Source organism: Pimephales promelas, chromosome 9 (genome assembly GCF_988280905.1).
Source record: "Pimephales promelas chromosome 9, fPimPro1.hap1.1, whole genome shotgun sequence".
NCBI classification, from domain to species: Eukaryota; Metazoa; Chordata; class Actinopteri; order Cypriniformes; family Leuciscidae; genus Pimephales; species Pimephales promelas.
The window spans coordinates 39067129-39084589 of record NC_142777.1 but is presented as its reverse complement, the minus strand read 5'-3'; the positions used below and the strand labels follow the sequence as shown (position 1 = coordinate 39084589).

The window sequence follows — 17461 nt, the reverse complement described above, 5'->3', positions numbered from 1 at the left end:
AACGCTACAACGCTCTACAACACCTGGACAGACTCGAGTTTACAAATACATTCAGTTTATAAATAGAAATATACAGAAACTTCTCTAAGTAGAGGGATCTGTGGAAATGAAAACACACTCGCGCACAGACCAACACATCACTCAAACTGTGAAAAAAGTTCACAGCAGCGGCGAGTGTTCAACAACACGTCTCTGTGCGACTCCAGATTATTGGTCCAATATGACGCTCGTAAACATCAGATATCAGTTCTGAACACAGAGGAGTCACTCCTGATCCCCTCTGGATATCAGGAACACAAGAGGAGTCACTCCTGATGCGCTCCGGATATCAGGAACACAGAGGAGTCACTCCTGATCCGCTCTGGATATCAGGAACACAGAGGAGTCACTCCTGATCCGCTGCGGATATCAGGAACACAGAGGAGTCACTCCTGATCTGCTCTGGATATCAGGAACACAAGAGGAGTCACTCCTGATGCGCTCCGGATATCAGGAACACAGAGGAGTCACTCCTGATCTGCTCTGGATATCAGGAACACAAGAGGAGTCACTCCTGATGCGCTCCGGATATCAGGAACACAAGAGGAGTCACTCCTGATGCGCTCCGGATATCAGGAACACAAGAGGAGTCCCTCCTGATGCGCTCCGGATATCAGGAACACAAGAGGAGTCACTCCTGATCCGCTGCGGATATCAGGGACACAGAGGAGTCACTCCTGATGCGCTCCGGATATCAGGAACACAGAGGAGTCACTCCTGATTCACTCTGGATATCAGGAACACAAGAGGAGTCACTCCTGATGCGCTCCGGATATCAGGAACACAGAGGAGTCACTCCTGATGCGCTCTGGATATCAGGAACACAAGAGGAGTCACTCCTGATCCGCTCTGGATATCAGGAACACAGAGAAGTCACTCCTGATGCGCTCTGGATATCAGGAACACAAGAGGAGTCACTCCTGATGCGCTCCGGATATCAGGAACACAAGAGGAGTCACTCCTGATCCGCTCCGGATATCAGGAACACAAGAGGAGTCACTCCTGATCCGCTGCGGATATCAGGAACACAAGAGGAGTCACTCCTGATGCGCTCCGGATATCAGGAACACAAGAGAAGTCACTCCTGATGTGCTCTGGATATCAGGGACACAAGAGGAGTCACTCCTGATCCGCTCCGGATATCAGGAACACAAGAGGAGTCACTCCTGATCCGCTCTGGATATCAGGAACACAAGAGGAGTCACTCCTGATGCGCTCCGGATATCAGGAACACAGAGGAGTCACTCCTGATCCGCTCCGGATATCAGGAACACAGAGGAGTCACTCCTGATCCGCTCCGGATATCAGGAACACAGAGGAGTCACTCCTGATTCACTCTGGATTCCGCATATGAGAATATAAAAAATAAACTACAGCATGAAAAGGGGGAATACTGTGTAAATTGAGTAAAAATCATCATGAAGAGTTTTTTTATGTTGAAATGTGTTCAGAATGGCCTTCTATAAAGGTACTTTCTTCCATAACACACACACACACACACACTCTCACTCACATACACACTCTTACACACACACTCTAACACACACACTCTAACACACACACTCTCTCACTCCCTTACACTCTCTCACACACACAAAACAAAGATTTAAAAGCTCAGGTAAAACTTTTACACATTAAAGCTTTTTTTTTTAATTCATGTAACACACAATATCTAATTGGCAAATGTAGGAGGAAGAAAAACATGAAGAGTAGATTTTGAGTTTATCGCCGTCCGAACGACTGTCTCTGAGTTCGAGACTCTTTACTGAGGCTCACGTGAACGAGGCCATGATGATGATGAAGATGATGATGAAGATCACTGTATGACACACATGGAGCTGCGAGGAGGATTGACGGCTCGAGCCACCGTCTCCTGACTGTAGTTCACGATGTCTGCTTTCACCACGTGCTGCAGAAACACACACACACACACACACACACACAGTCATTTAACATCATCACTGTCTTCATTACATATGGAAACGGTTACATGTACAGTAGCAGTCAAGAGTTCTCACACACACACACACACACCTTTTATTATTACGTGTAAAAATAATAGTGAAGAAAACTGATTAAAACAAGAAAGAAAATGTCAATAACTCAAAAACATTACTGAATATTAACAGTCATTTAAATAGAAATGTGCACACAAGTCTAATGTTTAACAGTTTAGATAAGCATGACGTTAGTTATGGATATTAAGATCACAAGAAATTAATTAAGTGCATTTAAACTTCTGACTGGATCAAATGTATGTGATATTGTGAAATAATCTAAAATTAAAGAGCCTTTACATGTGACTGACACACACACACACATTACAGAGCAACAAACACTTTAAACTCTGAACTACTGCATTCAAAATCAATCTACAACAACAAAATAATGATGAACACACACACACACACACATACTCTCTTAAACTAATAAACACACACAGACACACTCACATACTGTTATTGGACAGAGCAGATTTTGCTCTGATTGTTCTCTTGTTTAATTGGTCCCTCATCCTGAGGATAGTCCACCAAATCCGCTTTGACAATACGCTAAACACACACACACACACACAAACACACACACACACACACACACACACACACACACAATGGAAATAAAGAAATGGAGAGAAGCAGAACAGAAAAATGAGGTTGCATGCATTAAATAAAGGAAGAAAATAAAGATGATTTACAAATGACAAATAATATTAAGTGAACACACAGTCAGTGAGTGTGATGTGAAATGAGTGAAGAGTTCATATAAGTGTGTGTGTGTGTGTGAGAGAGAGAGAGAGATCATATTCACCTGCGACTGCTCGATCTCGGCTTTATTCAGCTTTATTCCTACAATCTCAGCAGCCAGCCTCTGGAAACACACACACACCTGCAACACACACAGTTACACACACGATAAAACACTGACACACACCTGAACACGGCTGATCCACTGATCCGAACAAATCAGTGTTTGTAGAATGGTAGAAGCTTATATGTGGTGTTTTAGTTGTGTATAAGTGTGTACCCTTAAAGGGACAGTTCACCCGACACGTCTTATCATGGACAGATACACTTTTATGATGACTAATGACTAATGACACTTTAATGATTGAGTGAGTGAGAGTGTGTGTGTGTGTGTGTGTGTGTGTGTGTGTGTTACTTACAGAGTCTCCAGTCTTCGCAGACACGAACTGACTGATGAGGCCGTTTTCCTGACAGAATCGCTGATGTTTCTCCATCTTTACGGTCCGCATGTGTTCCAGATCAACTGCACACACACACACACACACACACACACACACACACACAAGACAGATAGAGATTATTATTGTGAAGCATAACACCCTTTCCTAGATTTTAAAACGCTAATAACTGTAAATCACAATCTGTGTAAAGTGTCAGTGATGTTACTAATTAAAACTGGGTTATACAAATGAACATTCGGATGTCTGTGATTTATACCAACAAACGCTTATGAGTCTGAAAATCTGCATCAGAACGGCTTCATTCTGCTGGTGTTTGATGAATGAGTGTGTGTGTGTGTGTGTGTGTGCGCGGTCCACAGTCATGTGGGGTTTGAGTGACAGCAAATGATGAATCATAATTGTGGTGAACGATCCATAACTGTAATCCCTCTGAGCTGCTTCACACACACACACACACACACCTGTGAGATAATGTACAGAATACCAGCCGTCTCAGCCCTGAGGACACACACACACACACACACACACACACACTGTGATCTGGATTCTCTGCTGTCAGCAAGACTCTGATTTAGTGCGAACACAACAATGGCGCTCTGACACCCGTAACACACCCGTCTGTGATGTCACTGCGAGGTCACGCAGAGGTCACAGGGGTCAGGAGCTTCTACACAGCTCTTTTCACTTCTGTTACAGAAACACCTGTGTGTGCGTCTCACGTTTCTCCATCTCCAACTAAACAAACACATTAAACATGCTGTTCTTCCTCAGTGTTTCCAGCACACACACACCTAAACACTCTCCAATCAGGACACGTACTGGAGAAGATATGAAGACGTCATGAAAAACGGATTAAAATGAAGTGAGTTTGTGCTTAAAACAAGAACAGATATCTGCCTGAAACTAGCGTTATATTTTCTATGTAAACACTCATGTTCACACACACACACACACACACACACACACGTGTCTACATCTGTAACTAAACACTGATAATCCCACAGATCCTGTTCAAGTCTGCAGTCAGTCAAATGGCCACACACACACACACACTCACACATTCACTTGAACTCACACAAACACGCAGTTCACAACTGAATCACTCAACAAATCAGTAGAGTAACAGATTCAATGACTCGCTCCTGATCGAATCAGCTGTTTGAGCGAATCGTTTGAGTGAATCTAAGTAAGTAAAGTTTATTTATAGAGATATTTATAGATATTTATATTTATTTATGAATGACTCAGTGACTCATTCCTGATCGAATCAGCTGTTTGAGCGAATCGTTTGAGTGAATGACTCAGTGACTCATACCTGAACGAATCAGCCGTTTGAACGAATCGTTTGAGTGAATGACTCAGTGACTCATACCTGAACGAATCAGCCGTTTGAATGAATCGTTTGAATGAATGACTCAGTACTGCCCCCTACTGGCTTGTAACATTATTTAATGCAGTCGTAATTTTTCAGAGTGAATTATTTATTTTAATTGGTAACAGCGCTAATAGTGTCTTATTCTTCTAATTGCATTTATTTCTCAAATTGAAGAATTTAAAATGAAAGATGAAGCATGTATTTAAAACTATTTGGGGGGTAATGTCTTTTATAAAGGTTAATATATCATAAATATGTGGATTTAAATATAACACTGATGAGAATATTGCTGCAGAATGAATTAGATTTACTCTATAACACACATAAAAACTTTTTTTTCTGGACAAGCTCATTTTTTTCACTGAGAAATGAATGAATGATTTACGTGTGTGAAGGACAAACACATGAGCCCTGCTTAACATCATCAAACCACTGATGTGATCATATTAACACACACACACACACAGATCACATTCAACACACGAGATGTTCTGACAGGCCTCATTCATTACCAGCGCAAATCCTGCAGAGAAATATTTAGCTAAAAGCTATTGTTACCAAATATAGCGAGTTATTTTAGCTCTCGAGTTTAACCTGGCGAACAGAGGAGTGTTATTCTGCTCTGAACCTGAACGTCACCGTGAGACACACACACACACACAACATCAACACGGCGATCCAGGGGTCCGTCTGCACATCAGGGCCGTTTCTCGCCGCTAATCTAATCTAACGCAGCGACACACACTGATCCCGCACTCGTCTCGCTATCGGCCGATCTGCTCTGCTTCTCCTCAGTGTGTGTGTGACGAGTGTGTGTCACGAGTGGGAGATACTGTGGAGAGTGATGGAGACTCCTCCGGCTTTACACTCGTTGTGTTTACTTAAAGAGCCGCCGACCAGGAGCCCTGCACACACTCACTGTCACACACACACACATCAATCACTCAAACACACACGACTCACACTGGCGCTGGAATCGTGTGCTCACGCGGAAATAAAGCGGTGGTCAAGATGACACGGAAAAGTGCAGTTTTACCATGAAGTCACCATATGGCTTTCAGCACTGTGTAAAACAAAGAAAACACACCAGGAGTGTGTGTGTGTGTGTGTGTGTGTGTGTGTGTGAGGGAGCAGGATCGTAAACAGAAGCGTGTGACACACTGACTGAGATCAGAGATCTTCATTAGCGGATCAGTTAAACGCTTCAGCTCTCTTCCATTAGCAGGACAGCAGGCGAGCGAGAGGTCAAAGGTCAACGCTCGCTCGCTAAGTGGAGTAAACACAGGAGCGTCGGTTCACGTCAACACACACGCAGATCCACACAAACACATTACAGTCACTGCACACAATCAGATGATGAACACACTCTCTTCTGAGTGTATTTATGATGGGAATGTGTGTGTGTGTGTGTGTGTGTGTGTGCGTCATAGAGTTTTATGGGTCCTCTGGCGTGTTGAAAGCCAACAAAAGCTCCAGTGCTGAAGAGGCCACACAAGACGCTCTCACACACACACACTATCAGACACACACTTTCCTTCTGTACTGGTAAAGACACATGTACCTGACACACACACACACACACACGCATGTGTGAAGCGTAATGGCCCGTGATGTACCACACAGGTTGGTCTCAGCAACACCATGTGCACCAATATTTACCCAGCGATTCAAGCGGCACATGGAGAACTTTCCACACACATGCCCCTGAAACAGATCACATGACCCCGATCCTGAGCTCTGATTGGTGCTCGGACTCCACGGCCAGGTGTGACTCGGGTCATCTGACTGCTGAATACGACAAACATCGGCACACACACACACACACACTCAAAACTGTGCAGCTCATATTTCAGCCCCAAATCAATATTTTGCATAAAGAACATGAAGCCTATTTTAGAACCAATGGAAATTATTTGGACAATTGCACACATTTTACAACTAATTTTTGAAACCGAACTATGTAACTAAGCTAACTAAGCTACACGAACTGTACGAGAACTGTAGGAGAACCACATGAGAACTCCACGAGAACTATACGACAACTGTACGAGAATTTTACGAGAACTATACAACAACTATACAGGAACTACATGAGAACTACGCGGGAACTATACGACAACTGTACGAGAACTATACAGGAATTGTGCGAGAACTGCACGAGAACTGTGCGAGAACCACATGAGAACTGTGCGAGAACCACATGAGAACTGTGCGAGAACCACATGGGAACTGTACGAGAAATGTACGAGAACCACATGAGAACTGTGCGAGAACTGCACGAGAACCACATGAGAACTGCACGAGAACTGCACGAGAACTGCACGAGAACCACATGAGAACTGTACGAGAACTGCACGAGAACTGCACGAGAACCACACGAGAACTGTGCGAGAACTGCACGAGAACCATATGTGAACTGTGCGAGAACCACATGAGAACTGTATGAGAACTGTACGAGAACCACATGAGAACTGTACGAGAACTGCACGAGAACTGCATGAGAACCACATGAGAACTGTACGAGAACTGCACGAGAACTGCACGAGAACCACACGAGAACTGTGCGAGAACTGCACGAGAACCATATGTGAACTGTGCGAGAACCACATGAGAACTGTATGAGAACTGCACGAGAACCACATGTGAACTGCATGAGAACTGTATGAGAATCACAAGAGAACTGCACGAGAACCACATGTGAACTGTACAAGAAGTGTACGAGAACCACATGAGAACTGCACGAGAACTGTACGAGAACCACATGAGAACTGTACGAGAACTGCACGAGAACTGCACGAGAACCACATGAGAACTGTACGAGAACTGCACGAGAACTGCACGAGAACCACATGAGAACTGTACGAGAACTGCACGAGAACTGCACGAGAACCACACGAGAACTGTGCGAGAACTGCACGAGAACCATATGTGAACTGTGCGAGAACCACATGAGAACTGTATGAGAACTGTACGAGAACCACATGTGAACTGCATGAGAACTGTATGAGAATCACAAGAGAACTGCACGAGAACCACATGTGAACTGTACAAGAAGTGTACGAGAACTACATGAGAACTGTATGAGAACTGCACGAGAACAGTAAGTACTGAGGTGAGCTTTAGTGGAGGGAAAGTAATCAATGAATAACAACTTCATGTGTAGATGATGATGATAGAATCGAGCAGTGTGTGTGTGTGTGTGTGTGTGTGTGTGTGTGTGTGTGTCTTCTGTAAAAATTAATCTATATTTGTGAGGTCTGCCCTCCTCCTCCATCTTCATGGGAACATGCAGGTCTGCCCCCAAACACACACACACACACACACACACACACACACACACACACACACACACACACACACACACACACACACGAGCCTGACAATCAAAACAAAACAGAGAAGAAAGAAAAACAGGCTCAGTTTCTGTGCGATGAGTCCCAGCAGACTGAGACACACACACACACACACACACACACACACACACTCACACACAACGTCCCAGGCAAACGTGAGTTAAACTAAAGGTCCAAATCTTCGTCTGTGTTTTCCATATCTGGATTGTTACGCACTTCTCAAACACTTGCTACAGAAAACAGAAAGACGAACCCGAACCAATTTTTTTCTGACGGATGAAAGTTTCGGAGGCGGTGTGTAAGCGTGATGACATCACGTGAGGGCGTATCTGTCTTTCAACGCACGAAACCTTCGGACTGAGCAACTCTGATCCCTCCAGAACTCCTCTAAACCATCGAGAAGAAACAAACACACACAACTAGCATCATCCTCACACACACACACACTCTCCCACACACAGAGGTCAGTAAAGATGGTCAGTCATACATCAGAGAGGTCAGAGGTCACAGGTCAGAATGATACATCCACTGTCTACATAGTTTAGTGAATCCCACACTCATAACAAACTCACACACACACACACTCATAACACACACAGCACCGTAATGATTACAGATTTACACTGACGTCAATGATAAAGATCACACACACACACACACACACACACACACACTACTGTCATGAAACTAACCGTAAATAAAGCTAATCCCATTATCAAACTATATTAGCACTGTCATTTTTACAGTTCATTATTATTGTGTGTGTGTGCGTGTGTATGTGTGTGTGTGTGTGTGTGTGTGTACTCACTCTTGTTCCCGATCAGTGATATGGCAGGTTGTGTGTCGGACTCCTCGTTGGCTTTTCTCACCATGTTCAGCCAATCTTCAAGATTCTCAAAACTCTGAGAATTAGTGATGTCATACACCAGCAGCACACCCTACACACACACACACACACACACACACACACGTCATCACCCAGATTTCACACATATAACCGGAACATAATTTGGTTAATAATATGGCTTTGATTTTATAGCAATTAGAGTCTAAATGAGTTTTGTCAAATATATCCAGTTGTAGTTAACTTTCGTAAACTTGAACTTCAGTGTGTTTTAAAGACCAGCGTTATCTACTTTACATCTATATTCCAGAGCACTCATGAGCACAACCCGTCACGGGGGTTCAGTCAGTGCTGCGAAATGAAGAGATCATGTCTCTGTGTGTGTGTGTGTGTGTGTGTGTGTTAACTGCACTAATTATCTTGCTAAATATTTAGCAGTACAAATATTCCTCCGCTCAAACACACACAAATGGTCATATGCATGAGTGTGTGTGTGTGTGTCACCTGCGCGCCGTAGATGTACTTGTCCAGCATCTTTCCTCCGATGGTCTGTCCGCCGATGTCCCAAACCTGCAGCGCCACATTCAGGTTCCCTTCACACAGAAACACCTCACATTACACACACTTACAGCACACACACACACATGGTTTCATTCTTATAATATGAAAATTCATGGAAAAATTATAATTTTATGATGTTATTTTCAATGATAAATTTAGAAAGAATACATTTTCTGTAATAATGTCATATAAAAATACAATTTAAAAATTAAAAGAAATTTATATAATATAAAATAAATAATAATTAAATAATAATAATAATTATTAAATATAATAATAATAATAATTATCTTAATTATAATTAAATTAATTATAATTAAATTTATAGTAATTGATTGTAAAAAAAGGATTGATCATTTTTTAAATGCTAAATTTAGAAATAATACATTTTCTGTAATAATGCTAATAAAAATACAAAATAAGAGAGATTTAAATAAATATAAAAATAAAATAATAAATTAATTCATTGTAGAATAAATAACACAATAAATTAATTAGATTTTAAATACATATAATTTATAATAGATATCATATTAATAACATGATTGAAAATATTTCTCCACTGGTCACACAGCGTCACAGTCACTGCACTCAGACTATACAGCGGCACACACACACACACACACACACACACTTCTCCTCACGAGCTTCTATAAAGATCTCTTCTTTATTTATTCTAGAAGTCAATCTTTACGGTAAGTGACGCTGGTTCTGCCAGCGTACGGTGAATGTGCTGACGCAGTGTGTGTGTGTGTGTGTGTGTGTGTGTCAGTTATGGTCCATGAGAGCGTGAAAACAGAAGCAGAGGAAAGAGCATTATATACGTCAGGAATAAACACACGAACAGACAGAACGACTGTGTGTAAAGACACGATTACTCTCGTGCAGTTCTTCCTTTCTAGTCGAATTTCTACTCTTTTCTAATCTATTCAACATGTAGCCTTTTAAACTTCAAACTTAAAACCTTCAAACTTCATTTCTAAATCTACTCTAAAGCTCTTAAACTCTCCGGTCCGGCCGTTCCCATTTCCATTCCAGATTTTACGCATGTACAAAATAGAGAAATTCTGACATATACCTTTAAATCTAAATCCTACAGTTCAACAATAGTGAAAGTGCGCAACGCTTCACCAAAGCCTCACTCTTGTCTTCATGTGTGGAAGTACGACTCGTGGCGTATTGTTCTCCGCGACGGATAAGAATAGCAGTGAACCGAGATCCGCCGACTCTCCCGCCACACACACGCCTTTCAGACGAGCGCTGCGCATGTGTGTGTTTAGGAGTTAAGAGCTTTCCTAGGCAATAAAGTTGAAAAGAGGCAGACGCACAACAAACACACACACACACACACACTGGAGTGATTCATGCAGAGGTCCAGGACACACACACACACACACACACGTCCAGCAGCTTCAGAAACACTTGAGAACATCAGCGTCAGGACAGAGATCTATTCATACGCATGCGTGTGCTTTAACTCGACTACAGACTGGCTTCAGTCGGATCAACAAACTTTACCCACAATATTTTTGCTATTTTTATTTGTTAGAAATGTTGGAAACACTTTATTTCACAGTGTCCTTGTTAAATATGTCATGTACTTAATATATTAATAACAGTGAATGATGCAGAATTTCATGCTAACCCTCAAACCCTAACCCTAAACTAACCCTACACTAACCCTACAGTAACCCTAAACTAACCCTACACTAACCCTACAGTAACCCTAAACTAACCCTACACTAACCCTACAGTAACCCTAAACTAACCCTAAACTAACCCTACACTAACCCTAAACTAACCCTACAGTAACCCTAAACTAACCCTAAACTAACCCTACACTAACCCTACAGTAACCCTAAACTAACCCTAAACTAACCCTACAGTAACCCTAAACTAACCCTAAACTAACCCTACACTAACCCTACAGTAACCCTAAACTAACCCTAAACTAACCCTACACTAACCCTAAACTAACCCTACAGTAACCCTAAACTAACCCTAAACTAACCCTACACTAACCCTACAGTAACCCTAAACTAACCCTAAACTAACCCTACACTAACCCTAAACTAACCCTACACTAACCCTACAGTAACCCTAAACTAACCCTAAACTAACCCTACACTAACCCTACAGTAACCCTAAACTAACCCTAAACTAACCCTACACTAACCCTACAGTAACCCTAAACTAACCCTACAGTAACCCTAAACTAACCCTACAGTAACCCTAAACTAACCCTACAGTAACCCTAAACTAACCCTAAACTAACCCTACACTAACCCTAAACTAACCCTACAGTAAGATCATAGTTAATTAATATTACTCAGTACTTATTAGTAACCAAAATCTTCAGTCAAATCGTCTTTTGGTATGACTTTATTCATCATATATAATATAATTAAACAATTGTCATTAGCTAATAAGTTGTAATTGTTTTAAGTTATTGTTTTAAGTTAATATTAAAACAATATATATATATATATATATATATATATATGACCAGTAATTATCAGAGTTGGTTAATTTTTTGGGGATTTGAAGACAAATTCAACCTGATGACACAATACATGGATTTCATCAGTGCAGCACAAGTAAAAAAAAAAAAAAAAAACTTTTTTAGATAACATCAAATTTTTAATACATAATTTAATTTAACTTTTTTTTTTTTTAAAGCATGCTTTTGGTTTGCTAGCTTATCTCAAATTAAGAAATTAAATTGTAATTTAAAAGGCCTTCTCAATGCAATTCAAAATGACTCGCATGACTGATGATTAATAAAACAAGAACTAAAAGTGGGAAATATTAAAATAATTTTTTTTTCAAAATATTCATAAAATAAGTATCTCAATTATATTTTTAGTATCATTAAGATGCTATTATAGTTTAACGTGTTTTTCCGTGTGGACGGAGCATGTTGGAGGAAATCTTTTAATAATAATATTTCATAATTATTATACATGCAATTTCATGAGTCTAACTGAAAGTGGAAGAATATAAGAGAACTTAAAGAAATCTGAAATTTAAATGAAGAATAAAGTTCAGGTTTGTGTAATTCGTCAACTACTTGCTTATGTATGTGTGTGTGTGTGTGTGTGTGTGTGTCTAACCTGGTAGGGTGATTCTCTTGAGGAAGAAGTCCAGCCCTATTGTCTGTTTATACTGTTTCCCAAAAGCCTCTTGTGCAAAGCGGATGGCGAGCGATGTCTGAGAAACACACACACACACACACACACATTAGAACAGTTTTATTCTCACCTATCCTGAGGCTCCGCCCACTTCCCTGTGGCTGCAGATGAAAACATCTTTGATTGACAGGTTCTTCATGTCAAGTACCACAGCGAATCAGATCACGTCTGTGTGGTGAGACACTCTCGATCCCCATCACCACATAACACACACACACACACACCTCTAACTTTACACACACAGAATAAAGGGGCTTTGAAACACGGTGCAGTGCGAAGAGTACTGAGTGAATTATGTCCATTTTGATGTGAATGTTGTAGAACAGGGATTTCCAAACTAGCCTGAGATTTAAAGCTGTTATTTCAATAATTCAACAGAACTTTCGCATTCACGGTTCTCTGATGTTGGTCAATGTTCACATGACATGCAGGTAACTGGATAAAATCATTACATTTTGGTTCATTTTGATTGTTTTAATTTTAAGTAGAGTTAATTAATTATATCTATAAAATAATAGATATCTCCATACTTTACAGTTGATTAACACAGTACATTAAGTCAGATGGTTTGTGTAAAATGTCATGTTTAAAAATGCATATAAAACATTGTCTAATTAAATATGAATATATTTGCATACATTTTCCAGCACATAAATCTGAACATTGGATAAAGCCGGGTTTGATGTTGTTGTCATATTAGGGTTAAATGCTTTTACTGAAGGGATTTTTGATACTGAGAAAATACTGTCAACAACTGGAAAAAAACACACATTTTTATACTTTTTTTCAGGAATAAAATGTTAAATAAATACCATGCAAGCGATATATGTAAAAACCCATCAGTAAAATCCTTCAGAATATAGATATGAATAAAACTGTAAGTTTTGGTGTATCTAAGTGTTACTGACGTGGAGCAAAACACGTTTAAACACATGTATCGTAACTGAAATCTACAGACGCAAAGTGCAATAAATATTTTCAAAATACGTGTTTATTTAATTGCACTTTTATCTATAGACTGTTTTGGATGTTTTCTTTCCACCAGTCTGAAAGAAGACGTGTTACGGAAGCAAAACACACCAAAATCGGACCAGTGCAACAATTATTTCTATTATTAATAATTTGTATTTTAATTGAACATTTTCAGGATTTATTATTAGCTGTTTTTACAAACACCCCCTGCAGTTTGGAAAACCTTTCACATTTCATTTCAATTTATTTATGAAGCTCAATTAGAAACAATAGAAACAACCGCTAATTCTAAAAAAAAATTAAAAAAAATAGAAACAAAATCCAGAGAAAACACATGTAAAAACAAAGCACAGAAAGACAGAACTCATGAATTGTAAGTCTGATCATATGAAAAAGATTTTAACTTGAACTAAGATTAAAAATAGATATTGTGGGAGCAGTTCTGATTTAAACAGGTAAATTCGACTCAATGAATATAGATTTAATACAAATTCTATATTTATATAAAAAAACAACAACAGTGACCATAAGTTTTGAAGAAGTTAATTAATAAAAATAAATTATATTTAGGTACACTTGGGTCCATTAAAACCAACTATATTTCAAATGCATTCAATAAATACACAGGATTTGGTGCAAATAGGACATATTGATGCAAGATATTGATGCAGAAAACATACATCGCTGATCATATCGTTAAACCAGATCAGGTTATTTTATGTTTAAGATAAAACACACATATAATCGCCCAGCTTTAGCTGTGAACAGCGGAGGAACACTAACACTGGCTTTTGGGCGATAGATAAATAAATATGGTAAAAAAAATCTATTTGTGGCTTTTGAGAATAGAATTTGATTTGACCACATTTTAAAATAAGATTAATCTTTCCCCCCGCGCTAACGGACACAGGTTTGTGTTAGCGTTACGCTAGCGCTAGTCTGTGCTTTCCCTCCCTCTCTAAGTGACGTTTAAACAACCCCATCGTGAGCCAGAAGGGTTTGCACACGCACAGTTACCCAGAAGCCTCTGCTGCGGCCACGAGGACGCCACACAAACCAAACACACAAATCCAGGACGTTTCTCCTGTGGTCTGAAACCCTGAACACACTTCTAGTAGGAAAACTGGCCAAACTTTCCAAACTCAGCTCACGCCCGATGCTCTCTCAACATCGGACACACTAATCTAGAAGATTTCTGATGAATTCTTACATCTCGATATCAGATTTCAGTGCTGATCTTGAGTTTATGCATGAATAAAACTCCTCTAAACATTATTTGTAGCTCCTGCAATCCAATAATCACAATAAGCGTCAATACTTTTGATATGAAACAAACTCTCAGCTGTCAAATTCAAACAATAAATGTTTAAACTTTGACATAAAACAGAGCATCGACTATTCTGACTTATTTTAGTGCCGTCTGTTTTAAGAAACACTGAGCTCTCTTTAATGTGGAGTGAGAATGAAGTAATGAATGAGCAAATGGTTTCTTTATTGATTTTAATTGATTTCATGAGCCAATATGGATGGTTCAATCTCAACAATCTATCTTTTAATCTGGTGAGTTTTCAGTTAATGCGTGAACGAAGCTTCTCTAAAACTGCTCCAATAATCACATTAATTCTGTGCTTTTAAATTCTGTCAGTTTCATCACTAAGTTCAGTCAATCAATGTGTCCTTCCAAACGTTCACACTCACAGTAAAAAAATAAAAATAAAAATAAAAACACCACCATAAAAACTTTGCTGGGGTTTTCTTCATTGTGGTAAATTCACCCATTCTCGAACAAAATAAATGTAAAATTGGGACTTTAAATGAGCCATAATGAAACTCCAAGTTCAATTGTTGAAAATGATGTTGAAAATGCACCTGAAAGGGTTAAAGAGCGGAGTCAGACGTGCGGCGAGTCCGGCTCCACAAAACTGGTGCTTTTATTTACGGACAATGTAGATGTGTCCAAAAAACTTCAGAAAATAAAGCAAATAGATTTAAATTGAAATTGCTGGTTGAGTAGCTCAATCCATTTACTGACAAACTTATGTGCATGCTTTTCTTTCCTTGTTGGGTAATAAAAATGTGTCTTAATATCCCCAATAACAAATACAAGCATACACAAATGTAATGTCTTTTTCTTCCAAATTATTATTAGGATTAGTTTATTTTTCTGGATTTAATGGTTAAATGTAATCTTAGTTATCACAAAGCATGTTTTAAAATGTTGAAATCATGAAACGTATACAATTTATTACAAGTAAAACAAAACAAATACATTTTATGGCCGCCCGAAATAAAATAAACATTCTTCAATTCCATTTTGTTTTTCCTAAATTCTGTTTTCCTGTTTTTTAATGTTCCATGTTAATTAATTGAATTCATAAAACTTTTTTTGGAGACACTTTTTATTTTAATTATGTATTAGTAAACGTTGGAATTAACCCTTAAAGAGCTAGAACATATTTCACTGAAGAGCACCTATAATAATGTTGTAATAAATGGCTATAACTTGCTTGTTACGTGTAGACAACATTTCATGGCGCACACAAACATAAGTAGTTAGTAAGTTAGTAAATGGATTGAGCTACTAAACCTGCTCACACCGAAATATATAATGACCAGCTTAACAGCTTAAAGTCAGTCTGTGTTTCTCCACAGTGATGATCATGTCAGCATCATTACTATCATCTTAGTGTGAACAAAACTGCCATGTGCGTCTAATAAAGATTAACCAGCGACATTAAAACAATCAAACTGACCATTAAAATAGCATTACTGCTCATCTGCAACTAGTTTTCAATTGATGTCCTCAGTTTAACATCCCATCCTAACTGAGTTTCATAACTCCTTCAATCATTCACTACAAAACAACTTTGATCCGCATCAATTTAGCAGTGCAAACATCATTAAAACAGCAGACACTGAAGTTTTGAGCCTGCAGATGTTCGACATCTTAAAATATAGCGGTCACTCACGGTGTCACCAAACACGTTACTAGTAAAACTTACGTTACTACGTTACTCTATACGACACAGTGTAATATCTCATCATAGAAGCTATGAATGTGATAAAATGTCGCCAGATGTGTGTGGTGGTGTCGTTGTTGTGATAAACACTATATGTGTGTTTATTCTGTTGATGTTTCGTAATGTTTAGCTAGACTGATTTCTGTTGTATTTTGTACCTTTCCGGACGCTCCGTCTCCCAGAAGCACAATCTTCAGCTGCCGCTCCTGAATCTCCTCCTCAGAGTCCGACATCACTCGACACTTCTTCAACACAAACACACACACAAGATAATAACACAAATAATAATCAGAGACAGATTTAAGAGCAGCGGTTAATCTGATCACGGTGAAGCCGCCGCCATCTTCCCTCAGCGCGAACCAACACACACGATCCTCTCACACTGCACTGACAGAGCAGCTTTACACACGACAGATGAGAGTGTGTGCGGTCAACTTCTGGTCATTACACAGATAAACTCACCAGTTATCAGATATCAGTTTAATGCGGGTGGCTTTTCCAGTGTTTTACTGTGTTTATTTGGACTGACGCTCACCCGCCGCTGCAGGAATGGACTCGTCCTTCATGACGCTTCCCCGTTGCCATGGAGAGAGAGAGAGAGACAGCGCGCGAGAGAGCGCCCGCGAGAGAGAGAAAGACGCCAAAACAATATCAATTTCAGTTAAATTATTCTATTTTAATGGATATGGTTTATACAATTAAAATATTAAACTGCAGTTGTAAAGCTGAACTGAATTTTTCAAAGTGAAACATGCAGAAGAATCTGTGATTTGATCTCTCAATTCAATCGACGGATTTATAAACGCATTTGATAAACCTTTAAAATACTTTATGTGAATGTTTTCGGTATAGTTTTGCTTTCGTTTACAGACCTGAAGCGTTGAATCTGTGAATGTTGGAG

At 39.5% G+C, this 17461-nt stretch overlaps 1 protein-coding gene across 3 annotated transcripts; it reads right to left on the bottom strand.

The window, feature by feature from the left end:
• Window positions 1-1653: 1653 nt before the first annotated feature.
• Window positions 1654-16929, bottom strand: rab28 (RAB28, member RAS oncogene family). 3 transcript variants are annotated; one of them, XM_039654939.2, is made up of 8 exons: window positions 16719-16918; window positions 12491-12587; window positions 9321-9409; window positions 8781-8910; window positions 3203-3306; window positions 2848-2925; window positions 2493-2591; window positions 1654-1948 (listed from the first exon to the last, which is right to left on the bottom strand). In XM_039654939.2, the coding sequence occupies exons 1-7, from the start codon at window positions 16791-16793 to the stop codon at window positions 2499-2501; spliced, it is 666 nt and encodes a 221-aa protein (XP_039510873.2). In that variant the 5' UTR covers window positions 16794-16918; the 3' UTR covers window positions 1654-1948; window positions 2493-2498. The 3 variants fall into 3 exon arrangements, with proteins under 3 accessions (XP_039510873.2, XP_039510872.2, XP_039510874.2); XM_039654940.2 differs by having other exon boundaries at window positions 1810-1948; window positions 2497-2591; XM_039654938.2 differs by lacking the exon at window positions 2493-2591 and having other exon boundaries at window positions 16719-16929.
• Window positions 16930-17461: the final 532 nt, after the last annotated feature.

What these genes read in the sequence shown, in the direction of transcription:
- rab28 (XM_039654938.2), bottom strand. Translation starts at nt 16,793, where the DNA reads ATGTCGGACTCTGAGGAGGAGATTCAGGAGCGGCAGCTGAAGATTGTG. An exon ending in CTGCGAAGACTGGAGACTCT is followed by an intron (nt 2,926 to 3,202) that starts GTAAGTAACACA and finishes TGTGTGTTGCAG; the next exon opens with GTGTGTGTGTGTTTCCAGAG. An exon ending in CCGAGATCGAGCAGTCGCAG is followed by an intron (nt 1,949 to 2,847) that starts GTGAATATGATC and finishes GTGTTTCTGCAG; the next exon opens with CACGTGGTGAAAGCAGACAT.